This window comes from Poromitra crassiceps (assembly GCF_964638095.1).
Source record: "Poromitra crassiceps genome assembly, chromosome: 4".
Lineage (NCBI taxonomy): Eukaryota > Metazoa > Chordata > Actinopteri > Beryciformes > Melamphaidae > Poromitra > Poromitra crassiceps.
The window spans coordinates 37,626,937-37,641,051 of record NC_139626.1 but is presented as its reverse complement, the minus strand read 5'-3'; the positions used below and the strand labels follow the sequence as shown (position 1 = coordinate 37,641,051).

The 14,115-nt window shown below is 45.4% G+C and overlaps 1 protein-coding gene across 1 annotated transcript in view; it reads right to left on the bottom strand.

The window, feature by feature from the left end:
• Positions 1-14,115, bottom strand: part of fbxo41 (F-box protein 41) — a gene marked incomplete at both ends in the record, with an annotated part of 51,456 nt that overhangs the window by 15,122 nt on the left and 22,219 nt on the right. The window contains 2 exons of the mRNA XM_083634484.1: positions 2,236-2,309; positions 9,425-9,632. Of these exons, the coding sequence (XP_083490610.1) occupies positions 2,236-2,309; positions 9,425-9,632 (282 nt within the window). The remainder of the gene's footprint in view (positions 1-2,235; positions 2,310-9,424; positions 9,633-14,115) is intronic.

Sequence of the window (14,115 nt, the reverse complement as noted above, 5' to 3'; positions counted from 1 at the left end):
GGTGGAATCAGACGTAAGTCGTAGAAGTAGAGCTGAAAACTGTCTGCAGGCTGAACTTGAGGAACAAACAGAGCCAGCAAACACATCTTCTATATCAGTGGTTCTCAGCATGGGGTCTGGGGCTACCCAGGAGTCCTCGAAGGGGTTCCAGAGGGTCCGCAGCAAAAAGGGAAATATTTTCTTTTCACTATAATTTCAGGTAACACAATGACAGAGTGTATGAGTATTTTTCTCATGTGTTTCATACACTTTCTGTAAAACATCTAAAAGCTCAAATCTTGATGGGGGACCCTGGGACAAAATCTTATCAAATGGGGGTCTGTGGTCTACTTTGTGTCAGTTTAGGGGTCCTTGATGCAAAAAAAAAGTTTGAGAACCACTGTTCTAAATTTACATCAGTTAGCATAACTAGCACTGAATATGACCTGCTGTATGAATCGTGGAGGCGTCAACAATGGCACTGCGGCTGCTTGCACAGAGGCCAGGCAGCATGCGCAGTAGATGGTGTGTCCCAGAGGCCAGGCAGCATGCGCAGTAGATGGTGGTGGAGAGTTGGATTTATGGTAGGGCGGCGCATGACATTTTCAAGTGTCGCTTGACAGGAATAAACGAGTCGCACAACGTTTGTAATGTATGCTGCTTTCAGTAGCGTTTTTGTGTGATTGCTACATGTATGAAGGAGTAGGGCCGTTTTAAAGGGAGCCCGCAGTGGAGTTTGCCCTTGTCTCTCACGTTGAGTCTATCCGAGTCCTATAGGCAAAAAATAACCACCTATCTTCATCTCCCTGCCTGGGTTTTGACAGACCACGGCTCGCTCCTCCACTCCGCCTATGCAGAGTCCTGCTGGTTTTCCCGGGGGAAGGTAGCTGCTGGCCAAGGCAGGCTGACTGTCACACACCGCTAGACTGACGGAACTCTCACATGTCACTACATTCTTAGTGACTCTAGCCAATCCATTGTGCAACAAAATATGACGGCGTCCCGCGGACATTACAAAATTCCCCAGGTGCCAGAGACACTTTTTTCTGTGGCTAAAGACGTCACACCTGTCGAGTGACATTTTCTAAAGTGTTGAGCGACGAAGCATGAACTGGGCTTTACGTGGCTCCACATAACTGACACAGTGTGTTTCACTTACAGCAGCTCTTACTACATAAGAAAGATGAGGTGTGCTCTGGGTTGGTTGTGTGTGTGTGTGTGTGTGTGTGTGTGTGTGTGTGTGTGTGTGTGTGTGTGTGTGTGTGTGTGCGTGCGTGCGTGCATGCGTGTGTACAGTACATGCGTGCGTGCGAAAGACAGGCCTGCTGCTCTGGTCTACTGAAGTAAATCTGTTTCCAGTACAGGTTGAATCAGTTCCGGAGCACTAGATCACCAGCTAAACCAGAAATTCTGCGTTCTCTTGGGAGATAAAATAAATAATAATAATAATAATAATAATAATAATAATAATAATAATAATAATAATAATAATAATAATAATAATAATAATAATAATAAAAAAATAAAAAATAAAAAAAAAAATAACAATTTGTATAGCCCTCATGTCAGCTCATGTTCATACACCTGCCAACTTGTCCTACAAGACACTGCACAGCTCCCTAAATAGCCGACTCTGTGCGCGAGGCCCTATATTAATACACTATTAATTAATAATAGTACTATTAATTATTATTAATTAATAATAATATAATTAATAATATAATTAATATATTAATTAACAATACTATTAATTAATAATAGCTCACATTTGGTTGCACTCTGTAGCTTTACCATGAGGCCCAAACAATTTCATCTGAAGCTGCAGGACTGTCAATGAAATGTGCTATCTGTGTAGCACTTTTCCAAAATGATGAACCAACCTTATATTGTCAGTGTGAAATCATTTGCCCCATGGGCTGGGACCCTGCTAATGGCAGCTTGCAGCTGTATTGCTTATTTAAATGATCTTAAGGAGATGAGCAAAGAAAACTAATTCCTAATTGCACTATACTGTATGTAATATGGCAATTGGGAGCTCAAATAATCATCAGTTTAGTGAGCTACAATTGTGTGAGTGTCTCTGTACTTGTACTGCAGAACATAATCGTATCTAAAAGCCACCTACTGTAGGGCACAGTGCTCCTTTGGGTGGATCCCATTTCAATCCGATCTACAATGTCAATGATCTGGTATTCTGGATGTGGAACAGGCGCGGTGTGCTGCCTTACCCGGTGCTGGGGGAGGAGCTTGACTTACCCAGTGCTGGGGGAGGAGCGTCGGTCTGACACCTGGTACATCCCCCTCGTGCTGCCAGAGACGCTGGAGTTTCTCTGGAGAGAGAGGAGACGATGCAGTCGACAGAAAAAGGGAGGGAGGGGGGCAGAAAAGTATTATTACTACAAGGTCTCTCCACCACTTTGCACTTGTCACATCGATGATTCACAGTCCCACAATCCTGCACCAGCACACAGCTGACAGCTGGATGGTTAAATCCAAAGAGAAACATCTAAATTCGGTAAGCAGGGTTTGTTTGAGCATCACAAAAAATGTAAAAAGAAAAAGAAAAAAGAAAGTCAAATGGTCTTCTAATGGCTCATTTCCACCACATTTTACTGCCCTGCACAGCTCGTCACCAGTCGGCTCTACTCGTTTCGGCCCGATGGATGTTCTGCTTCGACCGCCAATCATCTGCCCCCGCCTACCCCTGCCCACAGCTGGTCGTCATAGCGACCGCATATCTGTCCTCCGCCTGCTATAGCCGAAGTAGGCTATAACATAAACATAACATAACGTTACAATTAAATCCATCCACAGAACTTTTAAACTGTTTATGAAATACCGGTGCCTCTAAATGACCTACAGTGTACATGGGCGAATGTGACAATCGGCCAGGAGATGCATGCGCTGCGCTGCGCGGGGACAGGAGAGGCGCTACAGACAGAGTGTGAAGCCTCTACCCTGGCGGCCTCTCACCAGGCAAGACCGCGGCTTCACCAAAGACCCGCTGCGGCCTAGCGGAGCGCTGCACTCAACTCATTCACTCAACTACAGGAGCTCCCTGAGCAGCGGACTTTTTTCTCTCTGAAAACAATTGAAACCAATGCCACGATTTTATTTCACCAGAGGCGAAGGCAGCAACACAAAACTGATGGAAATAACACAACAGAAGAGAAGGTAAGCCCACTAAACTGGTATGCAGCATTGCATTGATAGACAGAGTAAACACGATCAGTCGTCAACAATGTTTTCACGTCACCGTATGAACCCGGGTTGACAGAATAGAACCTCGACGAAGCAGGTACGAAAAGTAGCACGACTCGACCCCAATACAACCCGGGCTGGGACGGTTTTAACCGGTGGAATGAGACAATTTATCGAGTCGAGCGGAGCGGGATCGCGCTACTACCTGCGGTGGAAATGGGCCACAAGGTCCTGGGTTCGATCCCCACCTGGGACGCTGTGAGCGCTGAAGGAGTGCGTGCCCGTCCGCATGTCCTCCAGTGCCCATCACCCGGGTGGGGTCGTGAAAAGGCCCTGTCTGTGTGGAGTTTGCATGTTCTCCCCGTGCCCCCTGGGGGTCTCCTTCATATAGGAACCCCACACCAAAACATGCACTATCCTGGTCGCTGATGTGGTGCCACCTCTGGTCGTTAGGGGCGCCTGTTCGGAGGGAGGTTGAACTCGTTGGAATAGCGTGAACCTCCCACGTGCTATGTCCTACCGGTGAAGCTTCCCCTGTCAGGTGAAAAGAAGCGGCTGGCTAACTGCCCATGTCTCGGAGGAAGCACGGAGCCAGTTTTGGCTCTCCCCAGATCGGCAGAGGGTGGAGCAGCAACCAGGATAAATAAAGAATTAGCACTAATGGGGGATAAAAATGGGATAAAAAAATCTTCTAAGATAACTTCTAAGAGAACTATTTTAATGGGGCTAATTCTAGTTTGCAAGAAAAATTGTGTTGAACCAATTCCCTCATCACTTTCCTAACAAGACAGCTATCTGTGATTAATAGCAAACTCTTGGGACTTCTCACCATATTAGTTTATACGACAGCAATTGGTTAGTGAATGAGCCGAGGCTGCAGACAGTATCTTGGCTCTCAGCGATAGTGATCCGTGGCGAAGATGGATTTGCCTGAGCATCAGTCACACAAGACATAATGAAGGAGCTAGTTTCTCTCTCTCTCAGATGGATCTCTCCACTACACTCCCCATAGAGATATCACTGTTCTATATATGTGTCAGTGACACTGCCTCTCTGTTATCAGATCAGCTTGGCATCTTGAACAAGAGCAAGAACTGGTTTCCATGGCAGCACACAGAGCCGTGCGGTGGAGCTGGCCACCTCTTTCTCACGAAGTGTTGGATAACGATTTCAGTAAGTGACATTTTCAAGAACAGGAAGTGTCTGCGAATATATATTTTTATCAACATTTAATCAGGCAAAGTAAGAGAGAGGAGATGTTATGCAAGCTGCAGCGTGCCCAGGGGCGAACGAACAGCCAATGTTCCCGTTTGCGTAGCATGTGGCCGCATTATGTGCAAGTCCAGCAGCCTCTGGTCAGCATGTAGCCTGTGGCAGAGCTGAGTGCCCAGCAGAGAGGCACAGAGGCTCCGCTGCAAATCAAAGTCCCAACCTCACAATCTCAGCCTTCTGCAGTCTTTATTAGTCACAATGCACCAATGCATGGACATACATATTGAACACACACACACACACACACACACACAGGTGCAGCGCCGTGAAACTTGTCCTCTGCATTTTTCCCATCCTGGCTCGTCCTCCACGGGAGCAGTGGGCAGCTCCAGTGAAGCGCCTGGCGACCATCTTCTTCTAACCGCCACTGGTCGGACGAAGATCTTCTTGCATGTTTTTAGTGGGGGTCCATATTGATGTTATACGGATGAAACCCCAGGGGAGCACGAATGGAAAATGAACTGAACATCACTTGAGTATGGGACTAAAGAGATATACTGTACATTTCATTTATCCAAAGTGTGTAACTGGCGCCCCCTGCTGAAGCACTGGCACCCCACTACATGTTTTGTTTACATTACATTTACAATTTACAATTTCATTCTCCAATGTATTGTCTGGGCGTTTAAATTAATCCTATAATAAGAATGCAAAGTCTCTGTGTGTGAGCAGAAATTGTGTTCGGTCACAGCTATGCCATTTTTACATGTGATCGCGCTGAATCTTTCAGGAAGTCTAAAGAGCACGCCTGACTCTTTCAGGAAGTCTAAAGAGCACGCCTGACTCTTTCAGGAAATCTAAAGAGCACGCCTGACTCTTTCAGGAAATCTAAAGAGCACGCCTGACTCTTTCAGGAAATCTAAAGAGCACGCCTGACTCTTTCAGGAAATCTAAAGAGCACGCCTGACTCTTTCAGGAAATCTAAAGAGCACGCCTGACTCTTTCAGGAAATCTAAAGAGCACGCCTGACTCTTTCAGGAAATCTAAAGAGCACGCCTGACTCTTTCAGGAAGTCTAAAGAGCACGCCTGACTCTTTCAGGAAGTCTAAAGAGCACGCCTGACTCTTTCAGGAAGTCTAAAGAGCACGCCTGACTCTTTCAGGAAATCTAAAGAGCACGCCTGACTCTTTCAGGAAATCTAAAGAGCACGCCTGCGGGTGACCTAACGGAGTCAGATTTTTTAATTAGGTAAGTAGGGATGACTAAATTGGCAAAAAAGGCTAATTAGAGGCCAAAATGAGTCAACACAGGTTCAGCACCATGGGCAGCTCCATTCATTAGCTGCTGATGGAGCTCTCCTGAGTGAAGGAGCACAACTGAGCAGAGTTGGAGTCAGCCAGTGAAGCAGACTATGAAAGCCCTCTGGGGAGAGAGATGAAATGATTTGCGAGCGACCTCTGACCTATGACCCCTCCCCTGAGAGCTAGAATAGCGTCATCGGAGCACTCCCAAATCACGGAGGTGAGAGACCGTGATAACCAGCGGATCTCTTCCTAATAGAGGCTATCCCATACGACTATAAATACCCAGAGTAAAAGGCAGACACGTAAGTTCCCCCCGATGAGTAACAACACGTTAATCCTTTGTCCACCTCCGGGTCTTAATCTAGGACCTCTACCCCCTCCTCCCCGAACATCGGGTGGGCAGTCTACCGATACAGGTGGCCTTACGGCACTTTTTCCCTCCAGGGTGAAAGAATTTACTAACCTATATAGTAGAATCACCCAGTACATAATTTCTAGTGAGAGAAACGACGAGCTGAAGCCCGAGATCATTCTGTCATTTCTACATGCATGGAGGAGGCTAATTATCTGAACCCAAAATCATGCCTCTTACCTTATTGGATGTGTGGACCCTTCTCAATGATGTTTTGAAGAAGAAAAATAAATAAATAAAAATCCTTGGTTTTTATAGGTTTTATATATAAGTTAACACTTCTCCTTACAAAGCATACTATTATTGTCCATTACATTCTGTCCAATATAGATGACATCATTATCCAATGTACATTACCTTAATTTTCAACATGGAGTTCATTATACTCTCCCTATTTAAGTATCACTCTTGGCTTTTAACGATTTATTATCTGAGATGGCCAACCTGTCTAAATGTAACCTTGTGTATCTCTGATATGTATCTTGTTCCCATCTAATGTGGCTCTGGTGGTCTCCTCTCTCTCCCTTGTGGAGTCTATATCTGGTCTTTGTGCTCCAACCGTGTATTAACGGGGGATTTCCTGCACAGGCACTCGGACAGTGCTTCTTTTACCCTAATTCCGAACTTATTTCTTAATCTAATGGCCTGCCTAACACCTCTCTCTCCCTTGTGGAGTCTATATCTAGTCTTTGTGCTCCAACCGTGTATTAACGGGGGATTTCCTGCACAGGCACTCGGACAGTGCTTCTTTTACCCTAATTCCGAACTTATTTCTTAATCTAATGGCCTGCCTAACACCTCTCTCTCCCTTGTGGAGTCTATATCTGGTCTTTGTGCTCCAACCGTGTATTAACGGGGGATTTCCTGCACAGGCACTCGGACAGTGCTTCTTTTACCCTAATTCCGAACTTATTTCTTAATCTAATGGCCTGCCTAACACCTCTCTCTCCCTTGTGGAGTCTATATCTAGTCTTTGTGCTCCAACCGTGTATTAACGGGGGATTTCCTGCACAGGCACTCGGACAGTGCTTCTTTTACCCTAATTCCGAACTTATTTCTTAATCTAATGGCCTGCCTAACACCTCTCTCTCCCTTGTGGAGTCTATATCTGGTCTTTGTGCTCCAACCGTGTATTAACGGGGGATTTTCCTGCACAGGCACTCGGACAGTGCTTCTTTTACCCTAATTCCGAACTTATTTCTTAATCTAATGGCCTGCCTAACACCTCTCTCTCCCTTGTGGAGTCTATATCTGGTCTTTGTGCTCCAACCGTGTATTAACGGGGGATTTTCCTGCACAGGCACTCGGACAGTGCTTCTTTTACCCTAATTCCGAACTTATTTCTTAATCTAATGGCCTGCCTAACACCTCTCTCTCCCTTGTGGAGTCTATATCTGGTCTTTGTGCTCCAACCGTGTATTAACGGGGGATTTTCCTGCACAGGCACTCGGACAGTGCTTCTTTTACCCTAATTCCAGAACTTCTCTTAATCTAATGAGACCTGCCTACAGCATCTATGCTCTATCCCTGGTGGATTTGAAGCCATCTAAGTGACGGTCTCCCGTCTGACTCCCTGCCTATGCAGGAGAGCAAAAAGGCTCTGAGTTCCGTTCCTTTTATGTCATTGTAGTCGAGGGTGTGTCTATGTTTTTGCTGACTCAATGACTTCAATTCTGATTGGATGCTACATGATCCCTCTCCTAATGTTGGCCCTGTCCATCAACTGGGCCACCTCCCTTAGGTGTCTTGAACTCAATGATACTCTAACACTGAACCATCCTTATCTGAAAACATCCATCAACTTGGACACCTCCTATGGTCTTGAACTCAATGACACTCTCTTGCCACTCTCATCTGAAAACATGTTATGTAACAGGCTTACTTCAGCACACAACAATGCATTAATACAATTGTCATTTCAAACTTTGTGCATGTAACACAGACTATTTCAGCATACAATTAAAATCCATTCATATTGAGATTACATTTTTCACTTGGAAGTCCATAGACGCGTGTTCACATCCCTCAGTCAACACAATGCATTTCAACGATATAATACAATCCATGTTTCACGTGACATAATGGTTATAACATTGTGACTTCAGTGCACACAGGATATATAGAAAAACTTTGGTGAATAGCATTTTGATTAAATAGGAGTCTCCTCTCCTCCAGTCGGCTTTGCCCCCTCGCAGGTGGTGGAGCAAAAGTTCATCCAAAGTTCAGCTTTGCCAACAGAGAGGAGAGGCTGCATCCCAATTCTGTGAGTGAGGTCTGACTAAATGGTCAGTGATTGTGGGCACCAACGGGTATCCAGTCCCCAAAATTGTCAAATCAAATCATCAACATGCTACTATGGCCCGCCTTTCAACCTGTCATCTCAGACACATTTTGTTTTTCAGTCTGAAACGTGACTCCGACCCACGCGCCACTTGGGCTCCGTTGGGTTCATCTCATCCTATCATGGCTTTACCTTGTGATGCAGTCCCGGGACATTACTCAATATAATCAATGCTTCTACATTATTCAAAACTAAAAGCTACTTCTACAGCAACCGTTGTCAAAGTAGACAACTAGAAGCATCTCTCTCTTAATTTAAATTAACTATGACAGTACTTAAATATTGCTGTTTATTAGAAGTATTAGATAATACTATTGCGTTATTTCAATACACTATTCTGTTTTGATAAAAAAAAACAAATGCTAAATCTAAACACACTAGGGAATGTTATTAGAAAATTACAGTTTTACCACACTATTATGCAGTTAGGTAATTAGATCATTTCGCTAACCTGACATAACCATCTGGGAACGAGTCGCTCGTGAAACGGTTTCAAAAGGGCTTGCACTTTCAAAAAATACCTGACAGGTGATTGGATGAAACATCTCACATGTCTATATGATGTCTTTAACAGGCTCGCTCTCGCTGGCATCACATCTAAAGCCCGCCTGCAGCTGCCTCAGAGGAGGCTGATTGGTGCAAACTGTGAACCACTGGTTTGCATTCAAGCCAATAGATTGAAGCGTGGCAAGACGGATTCGTCATGTGATCGTGATCTCATGACCTCGCGCAAATCCAGCTGCCTCGCAAGGTTATGATTTTGCACGTTAGCACATAAATCATTGTGTGTACATGTCGTACATTCTATGTTCCATTTGCTGTCCTGACATGGGAATTGTCTTGTATGTTAGCAACAGAGTTTGATCACATCTCAAAACACATCAAGCATAATAGCTTCCATTTAGCAGCGTGCTCTGAACAGCAACACAGCAGTGTAACAGAAGGCGTAGCATCCCTAAGCCTTCCTAAACTCACCTGGCGCCCGTTGCCCTTGGAGCCCTGGAGGCTGCAGCGTCCCAGGCTGCCGTTTGGCGTGGTGCCACAGCTGCTGATGATCTGCAGCTGTTTCTCGGCGCGGTCGGCGCGGTCCAGCAGCTCCTCGATGAACTGCTGCAGGCGCACCTTGGCGTTGGCTTCACGCGCCGCCGTCTCCTGAAGGAACTGGTCAATCTGGGCGACCTCCCTGCAGCGAGAGAGGGAGTGGGACGTTCATTATACTGGAGGAAATACTACATTATAACCGAACAGTTTCTCTCTTATTAGGGCTCAAACTGCAGATGTACCTCGCCGGAGGACATGTTCTACTTGATGGTTGTGTGTTCTACCAATGTGTCTTATGTGACTGCAGGCAACCTGTGGAAAGCCAATGTCTCACATTCTGCTGTCTTTCCCTTTGCATGAGAACTCTGCTGTCTTTCCCTTTGCATGAGAACTGAACTACTGTACGTACGTACAGATAAATACGCAATACAAAAACAAACCAAGAAATGAAGCATCACGTTAGTTCATGCAGGAGGACACAGAAGTCACAGGCCCAGCTGCTCACCAATATGCTGCCTCTCACCACTGCTGCTGCTGGCAATGCTTTGCCTCCACCACCCCAGCCTCCACCTTTCTTGCATGGCTCAAAGGTTCAACTTTACTCAATGTCTTGCTTGGGCTTTACTCTTGCATCCCCATGGAGGATTCTGCATTGTGCTCCCTGTTTAGCTCAGCATGCTGCTGTGCTGATTCAGGGAGCATCTCCTGTAAGCAGCGAAGCCATCAGCGCCAAGCGGCAAACATGAACTGTGTTTCCATTTGTGCAATACATGGTTAAACCTATGACTAAATTGTTCCTGAATGAATGAGGAGAAAGAGAAGGAGGGGGAGATGGCGTGCGAGAGAGCAGCTGGACAGCTATGCTACCACAGGCGCAGTAGGGACAAGTTCCATCCAATCACCTTAGCAACTGTTTTGACTGCATAGGCCGTTACCCAAATACAGAGACAAACCAGGAAGCAGAACTTAGCCAGCCATTCATTTTAAAGTCGAACTGAACCTGTTCGTCACGTGCATAATGAGTCCGTTTCAGACTGAAACCATAGTTTGTCTAAGATGACAGGTTGAGAGGCGGGTCATAGTATCATGTCGATGATTTTATTTGACAATTCTGGGGACTGGATTGGGCTTTGGCCAATCCTGGCGTGTTCCGCCTCCAAATCGAGTGGGATTCAGTGTGTTGTGGCGCTCCCCTCGGGAAGAGCCTTTTGACGGGAGGAGTGGATGTCAGCGACCCGCAGGCAGCCAGCTGCCTTCGTGTTGCCGAGCGGAGAGTGCAGCACGTCGGCCTGGAATCTCCGAAGTGCGACCCCTGACAACCAAGCTCTCGGATGCGCGCGCCATTATCGCTGCTGTAACGATACGATATCCCTGGAATGCACGTTTTAACGAGCCAGTTACATTTCTTTGCATTCTTAGAGATTATAGTTTTTGTTTTTTGTTCATGTTTCTAACAATTGGCCAAGTTAGTAGTTCGTTTATGGGATATGAATTCTGCCAGATGACAGGCACTACGCGCCATTTTCGACTTCATTTGGAAGAGAAAATTATCCAGAAATGAAGATTTGATTGACAGCTGCATGTCGTGATATGATTGGTTGAAATGGGGTAGAAATTTGATAGTACTGGGTGACGTCAGCAAACTGTAAATTACTGTTATCAATGAAATCTTGAAAAACGAACTTTTGATGTGGAAAAAGTGTGAAAAACTAAAGAAATTAGATTGTTGTGATTTGTTTTGCATACATTATTAAATAGGTGCACTGCATACCCAGGTATTTGAACTAAAAGAAAAGAAAAGTCATTCTTGGGTTCAGCTCGACTTTAATGAATGGATGTCTCTTGAATTCAGAATATATTAGTTAGGTGTCGTCTCTAGGCTGCTTGACAATAAAATTCTGGTTCAATCATGTTTGTGCACACTGGTATTGATTAAGCCTCCTAAATCTGGTCTGATCTCACCTACCGGTACATTTGAACCAGAGACAATAGGAGCCGTCAGTCAGGCAAGTGAAATGTGCTAAGCTGCGGTGTCTCCCGCCAGTGACAGGATCTAGCCTTGATCAGCCAAAGGGAAGCAGTGAGCAGCTATAGATGGGTGACAGCCTGACAGGTGTTACTGTCTACATTGAAAAAACACACACAAGACACGCAAAGGGACACACGGACAATCCACCGGAATTATAGCAGCCCCTCCCCCTCCATTCGATTCATCTTGTATATTATGATGCTCACCCCACCCAAACTTCACACATATCTTCATATCTCTTTCTGCATAGCTTTCCTCGCTCATTTTATGCTCGTTAATTAATATGGAATCCGTATTCTACAATTCCCAGAAGATGCAGACTTCATCCAGGCTGCCTCTCCTCTCCTCTCCCTAGTTTATCTCCGTTTGTGTCCTTATAAATAGGGATGGGGCCGATCCGATCCAATATCGGGTGCCGATATTGGCACTAATTCACGGATCGGATCGGAATCTGGTTTTTTTTCCCCCCCAAAATTCCAGCGCGGGCCGTAATTTGCCCATGTATAATAGCATCCTTCTTTGCCTTGTATATTTTCTTAATTTTGTCTGCTTTTTGCAAGGTATATTTAAAAAAAAAATGAATTGGCCAAATCTTTGCCTATACTGTATATTCAAGAAATATGTATAATATCGGTATCGGCAGATATCCAAATTCAGGTATCGGAATCGGATCGGAAGTGAAAAAATGTGGATCGGTGCATCCCTACTTATAAACAGCGCCAGCCGCTACTGTATAACAATGTAGTCCAGAGAGCTTAACAAGACTAGTCTGCCATCTGACCTTAATGAGGCCATAGGAACGACGACTGGGTCAGCTGATTATGAGCTCTGACAGAGAATGGGGGGACATAGAAGCTCTATCGCTGTGGTATAAAGAGGCTTCTGCTCCTTGTCCCCTCCCGTATACATCTCAAACATGTCAAGTAAAACCAAGATGCACATCTGTAGCCTGAAATGGATTCCTCTCATCTTCTACATACTTGATTTGAAGATTTGAAGTCAAAACCCAGCCCTAAACTGCACTGGCACTCACCGTGAAATGTCTTCGAATGGGGGCACACTGGGCTATAAATAGTTTACTGCCTGTCTGGCACAGTTAACTTTTCCCGTCCTTAGGCAAGAGATTTAAAAAATATGAATCCAAAATTAGACTAGGTGTTTGATTATAGGGAAGAAAAGAATGCAGATGCGCTATCAAAAGCACACACGCTATAAGTGAATAAGCAGAACGATGCTATCATAATGAAGTGGCCATAGTCTCATATAAAGCCAGTGGCTTTATATGATACGGTTTAGTGTTTGTCTCTTGATATAATTGTACATAACCTGATTTGCATCTACATGTGGCATCAGGTGGTCAAGTGCTGACAATAACTGACTGCAGTCAACCTCTCTCTCTCTCCACTGTTATAAACTCTTCACCAACCATTATGTAAATTCAGAGTAAACATAGAATGTGTGTGTGTGTGTGTGTGTGTGTGTGTGTGTGTGTGTGTGTGTGTGTGTGTGTGTGTGTGTGTCCCTCTACCGCTCCCTCTCTGGGTGTCTCTCTGGTGTGAGATAGTCAGTGAGACAGTCAGATGCCAACTAATGTCAACAAAAGACCCACCACGAGAGTCCAACAATAAGCAAGAATCATTGTTCTCATTGTAAATGAGAACATTGTTCTCATTGTAAATGAGAACTGGTTCTCAATTGACCTACCTGGTTAAGTTGTAGTTAAGTTGCAGTTGTAGTGGGCTCAGTTGTAAAGCCATAGTGAGTGTTTGGGCGCGGAACGGAATGGAACGAAAGCAATCGTTCCCAGTGAGAAAGCAAAGCACCCTAAGTCAGTGGTTCTCACACCACCAGTCACACCACAGACGAGATACACCAATCAGAGGGGTACAGGTTTGAGGCAACATAGAAAAGCCTCTCTCTCTTTCTCCATGTGATGAATCCCTGCATTAATGCTCCATACTGCCTGAAAACCACTGGACTCAGCTGGGAATCTATCGGGCCTTCCTGGAGGAGGAGGAGGAGGAGGAGGAGGAGGAGGAGGAGGAGGAGGAGGAGGAGCTGGGAATCTATCTGGGCCTTTCTGATGGAGGAGGAGGAGGGGAATCAGGTGAGAGATTACAAGAACAAGATATGTGGTGGAGGCCAGGTGGGCAGCTGAGGAGGGAGAGAGAGGGGGAGAGAGTGAAGTGATGCAGGGGAGAGGGAAACTGAAGAGAGGGGGGGGAAACATCAGTAGTAAAAGGGAAAAAGATACAGGCCTCACCAGTTCAAGGGAAACATGAGAGGATAGAGAGAGCGGTAAAACCAGAAAGAAGGAGGAGAGGAGAAACACAGGAGAGAGTGATAGAGGGAGGAATAGTCTCAGAGAGAGAGAGAGAGAATAGAGAGAGAGACACTGCAGAGGACCAGCTAAAGCCACAGACAGCAAACAGAAATCTGCAGTCATGTGGAAGCAGAAAGCAGAGGAGGCTCGAGAGAGAGAGAGAGGAAACAATTGAGAAATGGGATGCGGCTGCTTCCCGCCATCAGTCCCAATTTAAACACACACACACACACACACACGGTCACACACACACAGTCACACACACACACAAAC